This window comes from Centruroides vittatus, unplaced genomic scaffold (assembly GCF_030686945.1).
Source record: "Centruroides vittatus isolate TY-2023 unplaced genomic scaffold, ASM3068694v2 contig_370, whole genome shotgun sequence".
In the NCBI taxonomy this organism is placed as follows: domain Eukaryota; kingdom Metazoa; phylum Arthropoda; class Arachnida; order Scorpiones; family Buthidae; genus Centruroides; species Centruroides vittatus.
Window position 1 is genome coordinate 1000242 of NW_027122193.1, and position 23424 is coordinate 1023665.

Here is a 23424-nt window from a genome sequence, read left to right on the forward strand (position 1 = left end):
TGGTTTCCCGCTCTGGGTACCGGGTTCGAATCCAGACTGGGTTGAAAAAGCCCAAGAAATTTTTCGGGGGTGGCCGTCCGGATATGTCGGACACCGTTTCTCTCCACTCGGTCGCCCCATTTTGGGCCTGACCGTACCCATAATGGGCTAACAGAAAAAAAGGCCATCTTAGTGCCCACAGGGCGGAAAGAGTTTAAAAAATCCTATATACGAGGAGTGTTAGATATTAAAGGTATTGAGCCAAAATTACACTAACATTTATAATTAAAGAAAATATTTAGTACATTCCACAAAAACTACTTATTTTTGTTTATTTCTTGACATAATTTCTGCAAACGTTGAGACATTATCCCAGCGTGACATTTGTTTGAACATCTCTTCACGGTATTGTTGCTTGTCAAATTGCTTGAAGTAGTCCATAAAGGTGTCTTGCAATTCCTCCTGATCCGCAAAGCGTTTCCCCGCCAAAAAGTTTTATTTTAACGCGAAAACGCGGTTTCTTTTTAACAAATATATATTTGACGCCTTTCTGTTCTATTAAATTCTATATATTTGTACAGTACATATTTAATATTTTCTACTTTACACGCGTTATCTAAAATATACAGCATTACACGACCATAAAACTCCGTATGGCAAACTCTTTAAGTAATCAAATCTCCGTTTCTCATTTACAAATTAATACATGAAATAATAATATATATATTTTAAAATAATTTATTTAAGCCTTATTTTACAAGGAAGAGTTTTTAAAAATTATTTTATCTGGGTTTCATCTTAATCCGTTAGGTGGCACACTGCTTAATTTATATTATGGCAACAGATGAGTGAAAGTAAGTATGAAAAGAAGTAAGGCAATTCATATCTGAATAATTTATGGTTTATATTTAATTTAGTTTAAGGAGATTCCACATAAAATTAAAGCACGATAAAATATAATTTAGTTGAAAACAAACCCATATTTCTAGTTTCTACATATACTACATATAATCACCTGGTAGGTGCTACTTTTAGATAATTTGTGTATATACATATGTAAATTTATATACAAATCACTTAAAAATAACCCTAGGTAATCCATATTTGAATTATTAATAATAAATTTTACAGTATTAATCTTATTATCTTTATTAAAAAGGTAATAGAAGAGAATGAAACATTACAAGTTTTAAATCTGAAAATATTCCTTTTAGGTAAATGTAACCCTTGGTGCCAAGATGGCGGCTCGTCTCTGATTCCAGCAAGGAAACAGTGGGGACGCACGTTCTAACCTAACCTAACCTATTCTAATAATTATGGTAATTTATTAGAATAGATTAGGTTAGAACGTGCGTCTCCACTGTTTCCTTGCTGGAATCAGAGACGAGTCGCCATCTTGGTACCTAGGGTAACATTAACCTTTATGGGTTATTCATCATAGCTAGCACTATAATGATAATTTACATTATTATAATAATTCATGATGTATAAAGACACTATGAATTATTATAATAATGTACAGTTTCATAATAGTTAACTTAATTAATAGGTCATTAATTAATTAGACAATTGTAGATTGTAGTTTACAGTTTCACTTCTTTAAATTACCTATTGTATTATTAGGAAATGTTTTTATTGTTTTGTTTTTGGTTGCTGGTTAAATACCTAAAAGCAAAATACAAATTGCTTTTCTTTTAGTTAATAAAAGCCCAATTTTGATAGTTTTTGGATGAATAATTAATTATGAAATGTAATGAATGACTGATCTTTCTACACCGTCTGCTGTATACTGGGTATTTGCATTTCTGATAATAAATGTAGATAGTTGGAATTTCAATTGTAATGTAGATAGTCTGAATTATCTCAATTCAAAACTTTACCCCTGAATGCACTTAATAGATGACTATTAAATTACAAAACAGCACACTGGGAAATACTTAATGATGCACACAGAACCAATAACTGGTGTGAAGAAGACAAGAACTAACAAGTATCTCAAGACAAACGTTTTCTGATTCCTGAGTTTTCCTTCAGGCACTATAATGGTTACCAAATGGTGTGCCAAATGGAACACCGGTTATTGATTCTGTGAGCGTCATTAATAGATGACTGGCACGACTCTTGTTAAAGGATTGTTAAAAGAAAAGTATGATGTACAGGACTAATATTTTGAGGTGGAGAGAATATATTTTAAATTAAATAAATTAAAAATATGATAAAAAATTACAGCCTGGCATTGTGATGACATCACAATAAATATTTGCTCGTTTATATAATGCATATCTTTGATTTTATATGTTTATATTAATGAAATTTGTTTTTATAAAGGATAATTTATAAGTAATTTATTAACTTTAAATGTTTATGAATATATATATTTTTTCTTTTGAAAATGTAGTAAATTTTTGTTAATCGAAACTGAAATCAGAAGAGAAGTTACATTTAGCTAATTACAGAAAGCATTAATTAACAATTAAAAATGAAGTATCTTCGTGTCAAATTCTTTATTATTATTTTAAAATATCGAACACACTTAATTCAGATTATCAAATTTTTCGTATAGAAATTATATATATATATAAATATATATATAGGACTTTCCTAAAAGAATGTGTAGTTTCATATTCATGTATTTTTATAATTCTTACTTCGTGTAGTCATATGAAGAATCTGAATTCAAACTGTAACAGTCGATTGCAGAGAGAACGTTTAGAGGCTGGCGACGGTTTACAGATCAATATTTCAGTGACAGCGTTTCGAGCTTGCCTAAATGTAGACAGCGATTGGAAACAAGTTATTTGACCTACTTTCTAGATTCACTTGACAGCAGGTTTAGAGGGCTTTTTAATTCAGGTGGTAGTTTTGTTGGTGGAAAAGTTTAGATAAAAATGGATATCATTTCTTCGATGAATGGTACAAATGGACAAAATTATTCATTAATTAATTGCTCGGAGCAAAAATAACAAAATTAAATATTTTAAATTTGTTTTAAATGTTCTAATTCCGATATTTAAATGGGTGAAGACTTAAAACTACAATTAATTTAAATCGGGTGCATTTATTTACAATTTGAGTATTGTGTCAGTTATAAAATGTTAATGCATTTCGGAGTCATTGCAGATAATCACCTAATCAGAACATTCTGTTAAACAAATGAGACAATTTTAATAATTAGTGAAATCTTTTTACAGAAATAAAAAAATGACTAATTTAAAATATTTTATTACAGTAGAGCATCGATTATCCGACCCCCGATCAACCGACTTATCATTCCGCAACCGCGTTCTAGTCGGCAAATTCAAATGTCTGCTAGTGATGTGGCACTACAATATTTGGTTATGTCTTGGCTAGTTTAATATTACTTTTGTTAAATTTTTGCATGTTTTAGCTGGCAGCACTGGCTTGACCATGAAAGGGAGGGTAGTATTTAAACCAGGCCTAATACACTATACTAATAATGTATTTTATCACACTTTTCGATTATCCGACTTTTCAGTTATCCGACCAACCCCAGTTCCCAATTAAGTTGGATAATCGATGCTGTACTGCAGTGTTTCCCAAACTTTTGACATCTGTGTACCCTTTGTATAATTTTCTTAATGCTGAGTACCCCTCGTCAAAAAATTGCATATACTTTAAATCAAAAACCAAAGATAACGAGGATATTCCATTTCTATATGCTGCTGCAATTGAAAAATCGAAAAAGCCAAAATAGAAGACTATATGGAAAATATTGTTCCTAGATATAGCGATATGGACTTTAGGTCTCATTTTCGTCTTTCTAGAAGCACTGTCAAAGTAAGTCTCTGCTAAGAATTATTAGTTGTAGTAACTAGCTACAGAAAAATTGGTTTATTCGGCATTTTTAGCTTTTTATTAATACTAAAGCACATAACAAACCTTTCCTGTTAGAAAAATCGCACAAAAGCTAAAAATACACACGCGCACATTGTAACAATTCAATGTGTAGATACTGGAGGTTTTTGTGTGACACTGTTGTCTTGGCCATAGGGTGGAGGAATACACAGAATCACAGCACCCGGCGAAACCGCTAAGAAGTAACGAAGTTTTTTATTATTTTTCTATGTTTGTAATCGAAAAAAGTAAACTGCTTGTTGACCAGGAACAGCCGAAGCACAGTGCAGCGTGTACCCCCACTAAACTCTTCCTGTACCCCTGGGGGTACGCGTACCACACTTTGGGAAACACTGCTCTACTGTATTACTATTACATTTCAATAATTATAAAAGGAGATGATATCGAAATAATTCCTTAAAAATTATTCCGAGGACAAATTTCAAATTCGGTATAAATTTTCTAAATATGGATTTGTTCATATTTTAAACCATATTGGCGACGAAATTAAATATCGAAATGGAAAAGGATTGTCATTAATTGCTCGAACAATGGTTGTTGACGGCCTTAAGATTTTATTTTCAGAAGCTTTCGGAATATAGCTGGCGATCTTTTCTGACATCACAAACGAATAACCTGATTGGCTGAATGACTCCTAAAACAGGGGAGTAATGGCAAAGAAGTAAGAGCCAATGTTTTGCCGAAGTTCCTTTAGAGGGCGTTCAGAAATAGACACTCGTCGTCTTTGCAACACATTTTAACTCGTGGTTCGGCCAGCCAACGTCTATAGGCCGTTCTGTCGTTAAACGTTGTTTAACATAAACTCTGTCTCTGCAATCAGCTGTAACTGTCCAAGTTTTACATGTATCATTCAAAGTGCCTCTATGTGCTCACCTTTTGTTAACTGGCAAGCATTCAAGCGAAAATCAGTTTCCTGCCACACAAGTTGAAGCATGTCCAATGTGATGGTCTCAAAAGCTTGGGTTATCTGGTCTCAGAGACCTTGAAGGGATTATGACAGTTGGGATACGTAAGCTGTGTCTTTCACACACCCTCATACAAAAAGTCACATGGGGTTACATCTGGGGACAGATGGCCACTAGAGGAGGAGTTTATCTGCATCTGAACATATCTGATCCAGTGCTGTGGAAGAACCTGTTTGATGAGAAGTCTCACATCACATTGAAAATGAAGTGGAGCTCTATCCTTTTGGAAAATATAGATATGAAAGCATCATCCAATTGTGGAAACAACCAGTTTTCTAACATGTTTGGTAGGAGACACCAGTCTTGTTGCAAAAAACAATGATTCTGATAATATGAAATGATTTTTCAAAAAAGTGACAGTATTATACATCTGTAAAATCCCATCCTTCTTTAGGAAATCCCTATATAACTGAAATTAGAACTATTTAACTAATTACAAACAATTGCTAGGTTACATTTGTATAGATGTATATTAAAAGCAAAATGTTCCGTCCCCACCAAAACTGAAACCAGTACTTCACAAAGAAGCAGCATGTAAGTAGGTCACACCGGGCTACCTGTGGGGTCCACAATCTTTTCTCAAAAGGACCACCCATTAACTTCCTCTGTGGACTCTGCATGAATTTATGGAAAGGGTTCATTTAATGAAAATTATTGCAATTTTTATAAGACTAAACATGTATTAAAACATTTTAACACAAATAATTTCTACTTATGCTGCATAATAATATAAATTAATATTTTATATTTCAGGTATTTATTTTATATATTAAAAATGCCTCCAAAGTTTGTGAGAAATCTTTCTGATGATGATCTTTTAAATGCTACAGACACTGAAAAGGTATTTTTTTTTTAATTTTTTATATAATATATATATATATATATTGTGTGTGTGTGTGTGTGTGTGTGTATATACATATACAGTCGAGTCCACATAAGTCGACACCCGGATAACTTGACACCATCGGTTAAGTAGTCAGTTTCTGTGGTCCCGGCCAACTTACATAGGCATTAATGTTAAAAAACTCCAGTTTACTCGACACCATTTAACTCGTCATCACTGGATAAGTCGACATACTTTTGCTGTCCCACACTCCAATAAGTCGTCACCCCTCCTGAAAAAATGAATTTACTCTGCACGTGTGGTGCGAACTCATTTTTTTTTTTCAGGAGGGGGACTCGATTTATTTATTAATATATAATTAATATATTTAATAATATAATAATATATTATTATTATTAATATATATACATATTAATAAAAATGCCTTAACATTTTATGTATAAAATAATAGCAAATAAACAAAAAATATATATATACAATCTACATTAACGTCACACCAGAATCCAATTTTGCATTTTCTCATGCCAGAGGCATTAAGAATCCTTAGACGTTACTTGCCAACAATTGACAATTGTGAAGATGATGTTTTAAAGGCGTGCATGATCATTGAAAAAGCGAGACAGTTAAGTGCTCAAAACAAACAACACTAAACGAATTTTTCAGTTTTTCATCTACAGAATAGTTGTAAATGGAGGACACAATGTATTGTAAGCCTATACTACTGTATAACTCGCTACTGTATTTTATTAGTTGTAGTTTTGTGGTTTTTTTTCCAACTTCGCTTTAGTCGTCACATCGGATAACTCGACACATTTCCACTTCTCCTTGGGGTGTCGACTTATGCGGAGTCGACTGTATATACAACCATAACATATCACCATACCATGAAATTTAAATAGTTGATAATCAGTGATACAGAGCCAGAAAGGCTTTTTTTGAAATTCTTTTAACAGAGACATTGCTCCATTTGATATAATTTCTTAGTAATTTTAAACAAAACTATACCTATTTATAGGAATTAAATGAAATATTTTATTTTAATATTTCCAGGTAATATACATTCTATCTTTAGTAATACATTATAATTGATTGAATATAATAATTTTGTCTAATTAAGTTATTTTTAAACTTTAAGGTTAATAATTTTTGTAGAGATGTATTTATTGGTTAGGAAATGATTTCAATTTTATTTTTGTTGAATCAGTTTTCTAAAATCCTCATACAAGTAATATCGTGCATACACAAATCACAAACTGGATGGTTGAACAGTTAAAATGGCAGCGACTGCTCAGATAGAATCTGGATGGATTGAAAAATCCCAGGAATTTTTTGGGTGTGGTCCATCCAGATATGTTGGGTCTTGTCCTTCATTACCTGCTGACTCATGAAGGTCTGGCAGAGTTAAAAAAAAGGTAAAATAAATAAACAAATAAAGAATAAATTTATTATACTTTATTATACAATTACAAATAGACTTTCTATTTAAAAAACTTCAAATTTTGAGTAATAAATAAATAATATGTTTAACTTTTGTTAGAATTTAGTTTCAAAGATTTCTTCTGAATTGGCAACTTATTCTTTTCAAAGTCTTATCTATTAGACATATTGTACAAATATAATCATTTCTATATATATATTATATATATTATATCTGCCTTATCACTTTGTCGATAAGGCAATATATATAGAACTAGTTTGTAGCTATTGTATTGTGGGAATAGCAATTGAAATTTCTATATATTTAGTTAGTGATAGTAAGAAATTATATGGAATGCTTGCTGAAATGCATTTGTTAGTTAATCTAAAAACATTAAAGTAAAAATCATCAATGAGTTGTATAACTTTCAACAGAAAAGTTAAAATTATGTATGGTACCATCTGTTATGAGATTTTATTAAAAAGCTTTTAATATTATTTAATAATTTTATTTTAATATACAAATACAATACAAATTAGTGTTTACAAATAGAGAACAATTTCTCTGTTATGGGAGAATAATGCAAGTGGTTGAAAACAATTACAAATTAGCAAATTTAGAGGGCAAAGGTACAAAGATAAGTTGTAGTTACTATAGACATCTATTTTGTGATTACATACATAATGATTCATCTATATTCACAAAGACAACGTATACAAAAACCATTATAAATTTTGTATAGATTCGTTTTACTGGGATTATTTAAACTTAGTTTGAAGTCGAGTGATGAATTACAATTACATATTTGAGATATTTTATAACAGTCACGCAGTCTAGGAAGTTCTTGACAATTATGAATTAGATGATATAGTGAGAATTCTACAGAATTACATAAAGGGCAATAGGATCTTGTTAAGTCAATATAAGTATCATTAATAAAAAGAGTATATCTATTTAAACGGATTTGAATTATTAAACGTTTTACATTTAAACTAATTGGTTGTGACATATGAGATTGTAAGGACGGAATTTGTAATAAATCAATATACCATGGATGGTAAGTACTTTGATATAACGAATTTTGATCTTTGTTTATTGCTTGGGAAATCGCAGAGTTTATTAGAAGTGAATAACCGTATTTCCAATCATTAATGTCTTTAAATAATAACTCCGATACACCAAAAGTATTTAGGATTTTATTTCATTTGTAATGCCATAATTGTTTAAATTTTCGATTGATTAATATTTTGTTAATGTAGATATATTATAGTATTATCATTTTTAAATTTAATTTCATAGTAAAATTTTATTATACGTTTGAATAAGAAAGGGAGGAACCAAATTCGATTTACTTCATGCCGCAAAGCATAGCCTGGAGTAGTTCTTTCCAGTTGGAATAATTTGCGTAAATAATAGACGTGAAGATATTCCAATTTATAAATATAGTCTAAACTCCAGATTGGACTTGCATAATATATTATAGGAATGATTGTTGAGTTAAATAATTTAATGTGAATTTTCAAATTGGTAGTTTTCAACTTGGAAAATACAAATAGTAGATTATCTATGGCTTGCTTTGCTTTGATTTTTATTTTGTTAAAATGTGCTTTAAAGGATAAATTCCAATTAAACTTGACTCCCAAATAGTCTATTTCATTTACAGTTTGTAAAAGAGTATTTTCATGATATATTTTAGTGTTATTTTCAGATATTTTACAATTATTGCAGAATAATATAACTTGTTTTGATTGAATTTATTGTTAAATATAGTGATTGAAGAAATTTATTAAGTTGATTAATTTTCCTTTGTAAAGAAATCTTTGTTGGAGCCAGAAGCACAAGATTGTCGACAAAAAGAATATAATGAAAAACTCTATTTCCTATTAAAATTCCGTCAGTTGGTTCAGTAAAAAGGCGATCAATACCTATAAGGTAAAAGTTGAATAAATATGGAGAGAGAAGATCACCTTGAAGAATTCCATGGGATAAGGATAAAGTTTGAGAGATATTATTGCCTTGTTTTATCTTGATATTGTAGTTTGAGTATAGTTTTAAAATTGCCGTACAAATTGGGTACTCGCACCACAGGATTTCAGATTGCGTACCGGCAGAGGAACGTATATTGAGTCAAATGCTTTTTGAATATCAATGAAGGAAGCTTATATTTTCCTGTTTTTTTAAAAGATAAAGTTGAACTATCATTAATAAGGTAAAGATTGCAAATTCGGTTCCTTTATTTACAGTAAATGCTTATTGAAATTCGGTTTCTAATCCCATAGTTTTAGTGTACAGCTTAAATTTGTTTGCAAGAAGTGAAGTAAAACATTTCCTTATAGTAGATAGCAATGCTATCGGTCTGTAGTTACTAGGAGAGGAATGATCACTGTAAAGATCGCTTTTGGCGTCCTAAGTCGAAAAGCCACGCGACCGAGATAATTGGACCCACCTGGCGTCGGGGCCATAAACGGCCGGAAAGATCAAAGGAGTAGCGTCTCTGTTTAAGGGTCAATGTGTTTGCCACGTGCCGGCCGGCTTGGGGAAAAATGTAAACAAGGGACGGACGCATTTGTAAGCTACGTCGTCGGGCGTAGGGCGGACGTCTTTGGAAGCTCCCAGGGGTAAAGAAGAATCTGATTGGTTGCAAGTGGTTGCCGTAAGATCCCTTAAATTGTAAGGGTGGCAAGAGAAACGGGGAGAAGGGCAAGAGACTGATAATACGGTGGTCTCAGGCACTTGGACAGCCCGCTGAGCGTAGAGAGAGTGTTCTCCTCTGATAACGATCTCAGGGACGGGTAAGTGCGGAGACGGGACGGGTAAGTGCGGAGACTGGACAGGCCGTATAGTTGAGCCAACGCCGAAAGCGACCTGAATTTCCCGAAGTTTAACAGTCCCCAATAGACAAGCCGACGTGAGATACCACATCTTTGTTGCATGGCGTATGTAATGTTGTCGAACATTGTACATCTTGTAAATATTTGTTGTGTAAATAAACTGTATATATTTACTTGTTGAGTGTGGAGGTGTAGCTTTCCTCGAACCATCTTACGGACATTCTCGAGTCACAAAACCCAACTCGAGACGATTCATTGTAAAGATCGTGACGGATACGTAAGGATCTTCACTATCACCTTTTTTATAAATCATCGTGAGAATGGCCAAGTTCCAGGAATCGGGGTAGGAATCTGATCTGTACATACTGTTAAATAAATTTAATATTTTTAATCTAGAATTGTGCAATAATATTTTTAAGAAATCGATTGGAATATTGTTGTTTCCTGGAGTTATTTTACTTTTTAGTTTTTCAATGACATCATTTAATTCGATAATAGTAAAGTCAGAATCTAAAATTTCGTTGTAAATTTCTATACTTGTATTTAGCGGTAATTCCATGTGGATTTGTGGAAATCTTTGATAAAACTGCTTCCAGGTATTAAAATCTATTGTGACAGAATTTCCATTTAAATTTGATTTAGGCTGAAATCTTCGTATTGTATTTCAGAACAGTTTGCCGTCATTATTATTTTAAATTAGGTTTAGTTCAATTTTGCAAAAATAATTTGACTTTTTAGTTTTAAGTAGATTATTATAAGATTGTTTGACTTTTTTTTATAGCTATTAAAGTTAAGATCAATTGGATTTTGTCTAAATTTTTAAAATTCAACTTGTTTTATCATTCTCATTCTATAACAGTCAGTCAAACCATTCTTTTTTAGCTTTATCTATATATATAATCGAGACGAGTTGATGATAATAATAATAATCAGTGCAGAGCCCAAACGGTTAGGAGTTGAAAGTTGAAATTTGGTACACAGTTAGGGTACGTCACGAGAACACACACTAAGAAGGGACTTTTCGAAATTCCTCCCCACAAGGAGAGGGACAGGATTAAAGCTTCTATATACATTATCGAGACGTGTCCAAACAGTTAGGAGTTGAAAGTTGAAATTTGGTACACAGTTAGGGTACGTCACGAGGACGCACACTAAGAAGGGATTTTTTTGAAATACCTCCCCACGAGGGAGAGGGACAGGATTAAGTCTTAACACTTCCATCAACAATGGAAGTGTGAAGTAACAATGGAGAACAAGAGAAAGTGACGTGCAAGATTTACTGGCACTGGAGAAAAAAAAAGAAAGAAAGAAAAAGATAATATGTTAGAACATATTCAATTTTCAAATTTAAACACATTAGTTTGGTTTTTCTCGACCTTTCTTCTTTAGAACATTCTATGAAAATTGAATGATATAATCAGAACAAGTCGTGAAAATTGAACAATATTAGAACATTCAATTTTCAAATTTGACCTTTCTTTAGAAATACTTAGTTTGTTGATGAAATTACTCTTTTTCTTTTGTGACTATAATGTAATAATTTTAATCTTTGCTATCATTACTTTTGCCTGAGCAACGCCGGGCCTACCTGCTAGTTCTGAATATTTCTTTTATTTTTATTAATGCATATGTAATCATTTAATATGGTTATTATTAAATTGTATATTTTTTCATTATTAGTACTCGTTATTTCCGGAATGTCAATAAAACAATTATCAATCTCTGTCCGATGTTTTGATGTTTTATTTTTGGATTATTGTTGCATTGGTTGTTAATTCCCTTTGCTGAAGATAGTCGAAATTTTGTTATTGTGGGAAAATGATCCTATGCATCCATTAAAGTTATCTTAAATTTCATGCAACAATCCAGAAGTAGATCAGAACGTATTGTAAGATCGATTGTTGATTTTCCAGAGTGGGTTAGACGTGTATATTCCGCAGGAAAGTCAGGTTTAATACAACTATTCAGTATTAGCAATTTGTATTCAGTTATAAGGTCTAACAATTTTTTCCCATATTGTTAACCTGTTTATCCCGAGATTTCCGACTATTATAAATTAAATGATTAGGTCCCTTATATTTGGAGTCCATCACTTCACCAATTCTGGAATTAAGGTCACTTAATATAATAACGTAAGGGGTTATATAATACCATACATCAATAACTTTGAAGATTTCATTAAGAGTATTTAGATTGCCGGGTGGCACATAAGTTAGCATTATCATCAGTGTTTTATTATTTTTATTTGATAGTTTATTTTTAGTTATTGCGATGAGAAGTAGTATATAATTACTAGGTTTTTTAACTTGGATTATTTTACAATAATCCTTTTCTATCAATATACATAAACCACCACTCGGTCGTCCGGGACATACTGATTTGCTTGCTAATGCAGATTCTATTATAAATTTATTAGAGAAATTTGTAGTATAAAATTTATCAGATGTAATCCAAGTTTCCGTCATAGCAATAATAGCCGGATTATATTTAACATGCAGAGAATTAACAAATGTAGTTTTATATTTAAGTCCTTGGCAGTTCCAATTTACTATAGCAAAGGAGTGATTACTCTTGAAATTGCAGTGAACATTGTATATGACGTTGATTTATAGTATATCAGCTTTCCAAGTTCATTAAGTTGGAAAAAGGGTAAAAAGGTATCTATGTATACCAGACTTTTCATATTAATATTATATATAATTTTGTCTTTTCCTGTTGTTATGATATCATTATATAATTTGGCTCGTGAATTTTGTTTTCGTATATCATGTAGCGTTGAAATTTTTGCGTCTAATTCTTGAATTTTTAGTAAGGTCTGGAGATATTTGAGTATCTCTCCAATCTTCAAGCTGATTTTGCAGTTTCTTCTGAATATAAGCAGAAAGATCTGATTCCAAAGTTGATTATTGTTGAAAGTTATTCTTATAGTTATTTTTGATTGTTTCGTTAATTGCATTACATCTAAAATATCGTTTTGAACTATTTTATGGATATTTAATAAAGAAACAATAAAATTATGAATTTCTTCTTTAGAAACAATCCTCGAGTTATGGTACATTAACAGACAACTGTCTTGACAGATTCATCATCTGTGAACTCCTGTTCATGTAAAGAGTCTTTCATCTTATCAAAAATGCGCAGTCTAATTGTGCTAAATCAGGAAAATACAGGGAGTAAAGTAACACAGCGAAGCCCAAGGTTACCAGCTTTTCAGTTGTGGCTCTGCTTTTGTGGAGATGAGCATTATTGTGCCAAAGAAGAACATTTTGTGTTGTTTTGCCTTGCCTATATTTCTGAAATTTTTGATGAAGCCACTGAAAAACATTTCAGTATGAAGTGCTATTCACTGTTTAATCTTGGGAGTCAATCCAGCAGGATTATCAGTCTGAATATCAATAGACAGTGCTCATTTGCTTGCCTGAAGAGAGAGAGAGGCATTTGAACTTGGACACAGGCTATCGTCATGTTTCCACTACATCGATTGATTTTTTTTCTAGAAGGTGATACATAATTTTTTCAAAGAAATCATCAGGATTCTGATTGAATGTCCAGCAATCATGACACATTCCAGCCTTCTTTTTTAAATCCAGTTTTAAGTCATGGGAAAGCCAATACACTTTCTTCATTTTCAGATAACCTATTGGTGTTATCAATAGGTTATCTGATTGATAACAACTGTTGTGCAAGTAGGTATGTTTTAAATTGCAGAAAATCTATTGTGATTTGTCTGTTAGTTATAATTTTGAGAGCTCAGTTGCACCACAGTTATAGTCTAACTTGTTCATGGATGTCTTGGGCTAATTCTTTTATTGACAGATTTTTTATTTTTGAATCCTTCAACACATATGTATAGTTTCATGACTAGGGATATTAATGCCACAGACATGTTGCAATTGGATAGTTATCAGTTGAATTTGTCCCTTCTTTGAATAAAACCAACAGCTCAACTTTTCCATGACAGTTTCTCTCCATTCTGTCTACCTAATGCTACAACTATGCTAACAAATGTGCTCTGTGCATTGTGATGTGGCAATCTGGGAAACTATTTCGCAAACACTTAGGTTCAAGAATGTATGGATTACCATGTGATATTTTTTATTTTTTGTAATGCTTTTGCTAAGTCTCAATCATTTCCAACATTACACACATATTACACTGAATTTTGATGTACAGTACTACCCCAAACTTACGCAATAGGTGGGACCGACCGATAATTGCATAAGTCAAATTCGCGTAAGTCGGGGTATAACTTCACATATAAATACATACAAATTATTTTTAATTGGGGCCGGAGACTAAAGAAAACAAATTTAGAAAAAAAATGTTTAATAAAATCTTAGATAACATTGTTTCCATCTCAGCGATAATATCGTGACGTTTACGAATGATGCTTGAATTTAAAGATTGAGCATTTTTCACAGCTTCGAGAATTTTTTCTTTATCTTTTATAATTGTTCTGACGGTCGATTCCGGTAGATCAAACTCCTTTGCCAATTCACAAATTTTCATTCTTGTATCAAAGTCTTTAATAATGTTAACTTTACATTCCAAAGATAAAGTTTTTCTTTTCTTGCTTGATTCAGAAGAATAAGTTCTACTTCATTTCGATGACAGTAGAGTCTCTCGAGTCTCCGTAGATATAACAAACACAGAAATAAATAACACAAAGTAAATTGTAGCTATGTGTCGATTCCGCTTGACACTTTCGAACGTGTAAACTGAACAGTAGTATGGAAGGAGTGAGAAATCAAGAGTTGCGTGGCACTCAAACAAAAGACGAATCGTCAAGATTTGAAAATCGCGTAACTCCGAGTTCGTGTAAGTCAGGGTAGCATAAGTCGAGGTATTACTCTATACATATGTGTATAGATCTGTAGAAAATATTTAGAAAAACATTGGTACTTATATAATACAAAAATAATCTGTATTTTTATTGTTTTTAGGAGAAACTACTTAAAGACAGTGATGATGATGAAGATTTTTTTCTGAGGTGATAAAATTTTATGTAAATAATAATATAATTCAAGTAATGAATGAATAAAACTCCAATTTTTTAAATTATAAGCTCAACCTTTATTTTATTGAAGCTCATTAATTTAAGAGAAAGTATAACATATTACATATTTAATTTAGTGAGCTCCAAAAAAGCAGAGTTTGAGTTAATAATAATATAATCAGTAGTATAATTAGGGAAGGACCCAGAGATTCCCAGACTCCCTTTACCTTTGTAAATAAATTTTTAAAAGAATCAAATAAGTAGAGGAGGAAAATTTGAATGTAACAAATGCACTTATTAACATATATAAGTATGAGTTTATTCTTCTTCCACAGTGCTAATGGCTACATCTGCAGTGGTGCAAAGGTGAATGTAGGTTTGCGCATTCGGGTCCCTTTTAATGTTAGCTCAGCTACTGAATATAACATCTAAATTATTTTATAAATATGTTGGAATTTAGTTAAAGTATTAAAAATAATTGATTTATATTTTTCAGAGGACCATCTACAAGTGCAAAATCTTTAAAAGTAGCAAATGATAAAGATATAAGGAGGTGAGGTTTGACATTTAAATACACTATAGAATTATTATTATTATTATATTAATTTACTTTTCATAAATATTTATTTAAACAAAAGTTATAAAATTTATATAAAAACTAAGAAGCACAAATAAACCTTCAAAAAATTAATAAATATAAATGAAATTTTAAATTAAGGTTGCCTCTGAAGAAGAGCCTGACCAGCTAAAAAGTACTTAGACCTTAAGGATTGAACTGTTTTCCTCGGATAGTTTTCAAATATAGTTTTTTTACTATAACTTTTAAATATAACAGATACTTGAAATACTAAAACAGCTAAAAAAAATTGTTGACTTAACATTAATTTAAAATTTTAAAAATTGCATGGATAAAGCTGACAAAGAAAAATAAAACTGACATATGAAATACTCTGTTATTGATTAATACATAAAAATCCAAGCTGAAATATACAATTAAAAATACCGTTTAAAAGTAAACAACTTCTTACTGAGTTATTGGAAATGATAATCTACACTCGACAACCTTTCTAACACAGTAGCAGCAAAATTTTAATGTATACTAATGTTTTCGACCTCAATCTAGGTCTTCATCGGGTTTATAACCGGTGAGATTCGAACATGAAACTTAGAACACGTTTAAAAATTATTTTTTAAAAACATGGAACATTTATATCTTATTAATTATTATCTACAGTGTGGAGACATTTCTATAGCTATGGTAACGTATACAGTTAAAGGTTGTCTACATGCATGTAAATTCTTCCATGTTTTTAAAAAATAATTTTTAAACATGTTGTTCTAAGTTCCGTGCTCAAATCTCACCGGTTATAAACATAATGAAGACCTAGGTTGCAGTCGAAAACATTAGTATTCGTTAAAATTTTGCCGTTACTGCGTTATAAAGTTTCTCGAGTGTAGATTCCGTATAAAAGAAGAAACGCTTGAAAAAATTAAGAGCATCTTGATAATACGTCTTTTGTCGTGTACCTCAGGAATGCAACAAAGTTACACGACAGAATTGACCTTTATTTTGAAACTTATGTTTATATTATGAGATCTGTCAGATGAGTGAGAATATAAACCGACAAATGATTTTTCTCAATCAATGGATACATCTTTAAATTTCTGATATTAATTTATGTAGGTTTTAAGAGTAAATATTTTTAATATTTTTATTTACTGAATTTCAACATTTCAATAATTATAATGAAGACGTGAATAAAAAAAATTCTTTCACTTTTCTAAGGCTGCTTATGTTTTTTGAAAAGAGTAATCGACAACTGAAGGAAATTTTACTGCATTTAAAAATGACATTAATTTAAGAAAGGGAAAAGTTTCATGAGAAATAGTCAGATACATTAGGCTGCTATAAGATTTTTATCTTATAGCAGCCTAATCTGTTAAGAGAGAGAGAGAGATGATAAATTTTCAGTAGTTCTTTTTCAAATACTAAAAATATCATTCTAACGTAGATATGAAATGTATCAGCAAAAGATAAAAGAAAAATTTCGAACTAGTGAAACAAAGAAAAAAACCATTCAGGCATTCAAATTCTTAAGTTAATATTTTAGAAATTAGCGAGGTTGAGGCCGAAGTTCTAAATGCGAAAACGTGTACGTCGGACATTCGGCACCGCTTTCCTGTAAGTCTAGAAGTCTGACAATGGCGTTTGGAATGTCGAGCACGATTCCACTGACTTTTCAAACACCATTGTCAAACTTCTAGGCTTACAGGAAAGCGGCACCGAACATCCAATGTACACGTTTTCGCATTTAAAACTTTGGCCTCAACCTCGCGATTAGCTATCAGGGAGTTTTGGGATAAAATCACATTAATCAAGACTAATTAATGAAACTTTTGATAGTTTGTTTGATTGGCCATTAATTTCTAATGTGATACTAAGTTGGGAAAAGGTAATTTGAATAATTTAGTGCTAAATCAAATGTAACTTTAAGAAATTTTATTGTTTATTCTTCTTGGATCTATTGTTTCTTGAGCTTTGAGTGTTATAAGCAATATTGTTGAATTTTGCTGAGCTTTATTCCAAACAAAATTGAATGGGAGATGAATGACCGAGACTTCAAAATAGAAAAAATATAGAATAATAATTTCAAATGTCTACTTTATTTTGCCATTAATATACCTGGTCTTACAATGAAATAAACTAATATTTTAATGGTAATTGATCATTAGGATTTATAATAAATAATAATAATTATGTTTTTCAAATACATTGTGGCCAAATATTTTAAGCAGTTTTGTAATAATCAGTTTACTGAGTCTATTTGTATTTTATCTTAATAATTTAAAAGAAAATATTATGAAAATTATTGTCGAATTTTTTAAAATAAAAATGTAATTAAAGTTTAATTTTGTTAAAATAAATTTCAGAGTTCAGTTTCAAGTGGATGAAGTCTCTAGTATTATGCAAGAAAATATCGGAAGAATAGTCGATAGAGGTGAAAAACTAGAAGATTTGGAAGATAAATCAGGTATTTTCATATTTTAATGATTTATTAAATCGAATGATTTTAATGAAATATGTAGAATAAAATTTAGAAAAGTTCAAAACTATGGTGAAATACCAATGTAAAATGCTATTTCTGTAATTGTTTATATTTCTTAATTTCATCTGTTGATGATATATGTTAGTAATGTCCATTCAATATACTACTCATTACCTTTTTCTGTAGATCTTTCAACAAAAAATAAATTTACTGCTGAAATATAAAAAAAAAATATTGAAACTCATTTTTCTGTCAAAAGTTTCGTTATGAAGAATACTAAGAATTAAATTTATATGCAGATGAAAGTGTTTTGTTTAATGTTGGTTGTCATCAGTTTGTATATACAGGTACTCCTCACTTTACGACCGAATTCCGTTCCAATGACTACGTCGTTAAGCGAATTGGTCGATAAGCGAGGAGCTTGCGCCGGGAATATAGGATCGTTGTAAAATTATGCAAATTGTGCAACAAACTTCAAATTTATTCATAAAAAGACTATTATAGTACGCTCAGTGCGCATGTCACCATCGCCACTGACCGACACTCAAGCCGAGAAAGAGGATTCCCTGAATTGCAGGTCGAAACTCGATTGGTCGTAAGTGCGAGTGGTTGTTAAGCAGATAGGTCGTAAAGTGAGGAGTACCTGTAATTTCTTTCATATATTTCCTTCAAGACAATTTTAACTTCAAAAATTTATCATAAGTAATTTGTAAAATTTAAATAACTCTGCATTAGCTTTTTATAAACATCTACCAAAACCTGATGCTTAGCAAATAGACACCCAGAATTGCCGTAAATAATCGGGCTATAATTTGTAAATATTAATTATGAATTATGAATAAATTTGGCACTAGAAGGTGGCGTTAGGCACCATCTCATATTAAATTTAATAATTATAATATTTAATTAATTAATTTAGAATAAACTGGAAGAAAAGAATCAGCCCACAATTGTGGGTTTCTCATAGCTTTTTACATAATTTTCATGCTTAACTAACTACAGTCGACTCCACATAAGTCAACACCTGGATAACTCGACACCATAGATTAATTAGTCAGTTTTCTGTGGTCCCGGCCAACTTACATAGACAATAACGTTATTAATGTTAAAAAAAACTATTTACTTGACATCGTTTAACTCGTCACCACTGGATAAATCAACATACTTTTTCTGTATCACACTTTTAGACGTCTGATAAGTCAACTCCCCTTCTGAAAAAATGAGTTCACACCGTACAATAAGCTGTGTGGTGTGAACTCATTTTTCGGGGGGAGTCGACTTATCCGAATTCTAAAAAGTGTGAAACAGAAAAAGTATGTTGATTTATCCAGTGGTGACGAGTTAAACGATGTCGAGTAAGCCGAGTTTTTTAAGGTTAATAACATTAATGCCTATGTAAGTAGGCTGGGACCACAAAAACTGACTACATAACTGACGAGTGTCGACTTATGCGGAGTCGACTGTATATTATTTTGATTAATATCTGAAAAGAATATGAGAATAATAGAATGGAATGGCATGAATTTTTGATTCTGTTATAATCCAACAAACATATTTTTAAAAATTAAATAAAAATACAGAAGAATTATTTATCTATTTTGATAACATTTATTTAACTTAAACTGTAGAGAAGTTAATCTTTAAAAATGAAATTATTTTTATAACTGAGTAAATACTATCAGTCATTATATTTAATTTTTTAAAACATTTAAATTAGTAATTGCATTACCGGTAAATTGTTTACATGTAATCCATTAAACAATGCACCAATAAATATACCAGTAAAATATATATTTCTTAAGACTATACATATTAAATGAGTCAATTCTATTTTGTCCCTTCACACACTGTTTGAGGTAATAACAATTTGCATTGCTTTTTTGCATCGTATGGCAGACGAGTAGCCTACAATGAAAGGTCAACTCCACCGTGGAATTGTTATTACCTCAAACAGCGTGTGAAGGGGCAGAATGGAATTGACTCATTTAGTACGTATAGTCTTAAGAAATATATATTTTTCTGTAAATTCGTTTTATTTAATATACCAGTAAAATAGGTAGACGTAGAAGCTAAATAGTTATTTATACACACTTTCACGTACATTTATATTTTTATATATTAAAAATATAGAAACATCAAATTGATTCAGTTGAAATTGATCACAGTTTAAATGAAACTGTGAAAGTAGTTTACATCATTTATCTTGTTAAAAAAAAACTTTAACTTTAAAAAATTTTAAATTATTACCTATCTATTACAGCACTAAATGACATTTGACCATTTGTTTCTTAATCCACTATTGTATGTACTTCAGGTGCAATGCCTAGAGCATAGTTTTCAATTGAAAATAAATGACCTGTACTCTAGTATCAGTTTAGAGAACTGCAGAAAATGGTATTGCAGCCCAGAATTGGTATTGTTACATATTGTTATCTGTATTTATTTTGTTTTTTTTAATGTCGTGATTTAGAGAAACTCAAAGAAACACTAAAACAACCAATTTCTTCTGCAGTGTGCCACAATGTAAGAGCAAACAAACATAGAAGATTTCATTGCATCTTCTCCCAGGAGTTTCAAGTTATGTAAATAGTGGTTGCATATTTTAAAATTTGAAAAGGAACCACCTAAGAATACTTTCATCTGTTCTTTACACTTGCTAATGTGACCACCGAAGAATAACTCAAAAATGGTCACCTTATGCAGAAAGAAGGATGTAGGTATTCTTGAATGAAATCACTTAAGTAAAAATAAGCAAAAAGCCTAAATATAGGAAATTTAATATGAAATACAAAAAAAAACATACAAAACAATTGAATAAACAGTATTCTAAACAAAAACATAGAGAAGAAAAAACAATACAACAGATTCAATTTTTTGTTAGAAACTTGTCAATTCTGGATTACTTTATAATGTTTTTTTTTTAAATTTCATCAGTTACAATTTTCTTTGCTTGATCTATTGGTGTGCGAACAGAGCATGGTTTCGGTCTAACTGCCGTCTCACCGAGGATGCTGTTATATACCTATAAAATCTGTAAAATCTCCAGAGTCAGTCCTGGCCCAGTTAGGATAATATATTCTGTGTCCTAACTCATGATTCTATTTTCCAAGTGGATAAAATATAATCTTATATGACCAGAATTTTAGGAGGGTATTATATTCAGATGTTTCGTGGTATTGTTGGTTTGACAATGGAGTTAGGCGTAAAATCAACTGACAGATACAATATGTTGGGAGTATATCTATTTATTAAATGAGCTTATAACTATCTTACATACAGCATGGAGATTATGATAAAATGGAATGATTAAATTTAACAATCAAATGAGAGGATATCTACTTCTAAACCTCTATTAAAGTCTATGCTGATGAGAGAGTTTATATAAAATGATAAATCATATTACCTGACATTCACATACATCTGAAGTGGAGAGTTGAGAATTCTTGGGAACACATAAAGTCGTAGAACTGGGAGAGTGATGGATAACATCTTGGGCACCAAAATGAGAGTGATGACTAAAGCCTTGATGCATTTAAAGGTATCAAACAAAAGCAAGATTGGAGCAAGTAAAACAGGTGACCTTTCACTCTTTTGTACTGGATCGACATCCAATAGTATTACGCCATGTTTCAGACATGAGAGGGAAGTTGGGCAGTTTTGTGGATAGTAGAATGGGTTACCACACTTGAACTGTATCGTTTTAAGAGGAACTAACTCGTCTATTCTTTCTGAGTTAGAGAAAGTTAGATAATTCTCTATCAAAAAATTGTAAAATTTAAAATAATATTTTAACAAATATTTCTAACTCCAGATTGTCACATTGGCATAAGAACCTCAAGAGTTATTGAAAAAAAGATAGAAGAAAATAAATCTCACTTTTGAATTAAAAATCCACACAAAGAAACTTAACAATAAGCAAATAACACATCAAGCTAGCTCACTTTACCAGACAAAGTCAAAATACAAAATGCTCTGACAAGGGAAACTTCAATAGTGACCTGATGTGATTTCTATCATAATGGAAATTTTTAAATTTTCCACTAATGCGGCTGCTAAAAATTACACCCCATTGCTAATTCTGTTTTCGATTTATGATTATTTAAAATTTTTCAACCTGCCATTTCTTTCATTCTAGTTTCCAAAATAAATATTTCAAAAAATTATAAGAAATTCAGTTCAAATTTATTTTCCACAAAGTACAATGGTTTCAAATATTTTATATTTGCAATGTGATCACTACAAATTGAATTATATTCTTTAATAAATGGACAGGGTAGTGGTATGTTTTTTATTCAAAATATTGTAATGATGATCTTGTAATTTTTTGTGTAAGGAATGCTTAGTGGACCTAATTTACACCATATCTCTTTGGAACTTATTGTTTCTCACAGGAACACCGTACACCCTGGGCTCCTATGTTTGTTGGCTTTGTCCTTTCCATTACATAGTAATTTACACACCATGGGAACTGTAGGCTAACTTGGTACCCATATTATCAGTAATTTCTATGTATAAGGCACTCAATTATTGGTGTTCGCTACACTCAGGTTTTCTTTTAGACCCTTTGGGGACTACGGCCTTGCGGCCTAAAAACTGCAGGCCAACATCAAACATAGAGGGTACTGTAGCCTTATATATGCTGTTCAGAAGGATCCTACCTTTCTCTACTGTTTATCTCCTCTCCCTTCTTCTTTCCCTTCCCTTTCCCTTACCCTCTTTTCTGCCAGTTAAATACTTCATGTATGGCCGATGTCTTTCTTGTATGTATAAGGTATGTAAATTATGATCATATTTTATCACAGTGCACCTGGGATTAGGGTTATATCCTTGACTGCTATTGGAATCTCTTTGGTTATTGTTACGTAGAGAGTGTCAGTTAGAGTAGATGTGAACTAAATTATGAATCAGGTCTCTTTTATACCCATGCTTTATAGCTACATCTTCTTGTTTTAATTTTTTCTTCTTAAATATACCACCGATTATATTTATAATTTTTGTTTTAAATCGTTATGTTCTTGTTCTAATTATTTAAAAAGTTTCTTGAAAAATTGTGTTCTGTGCATTCCAATTTGGAATATTATTGACCCGATGCAGATCTTATTTGAGATTGAAAACATTCATCAATTTTTACATTAAAATTTCGTTACTGGAAGATAAAGGTTTTGTTGGCTGCGCTTGTGAATGGCAATTTTACTCGACAAAATGGAACACCATTTTATTTGAACGTGAGCACTCGCACTAGCCAGTTTTTAATCATAGCAGCTAAAAAATTACAACCTGTTCCATTTTCAGGCAACAAAACTGTTACTTTTTGAAGTAGAAGAAAAGGAGTTGTGATATACTAATGATTGTTTAGCTGCTGTCTCACCTGTCACAATGACCACTAATTCTCGTAGTTGGAATCAAACCATAAAAATTACCGATAATCCACCAGTAAACTGGCAACATTTTAAAAAATGACTGTTTCTA

The 23424-nt window shown here is 31.2% G+C and overlaps 1 protein-coding gene across 2 annotated transcripts in view; it reads left to right on the plus strand.

Moving 5' to 3' along the window:
* Positions 1-775: 775 nt before the first annotated feature.
* LOC136975346 (vesicle-associated membrane protein 4-like) overlaps positions 776-23424 on the plus strand; it is a 38151-nt gene continuing 15502 nt past the window's right edge. The window contains exons 1-5 of one of the 2 annotated variants that reach the window (XM_067270402.1): positions 776-833; positions 5574-5661; positions 14856-14902; positions 15405-15461; positions 17840-17940. In XM_067270402.1, the coding sequence (XP_067126503.1) occupies positions 5596-5661; positions 14856-14902; positions 15405-15461; positions 17840-17940 (271 nt within the window). In that variant the 5' untranslated portion in view covers positions 776-833; positions 5574-5595. Of the gene's footprint in view, positions 880-5573; positions 5662-14855; positions 14903-15404; positions 15462-17839; positions 17941-23424 lie in introns of both variants that reach the window. The other variant, XM_067270401.1, reaches the window with a different exon arrangement.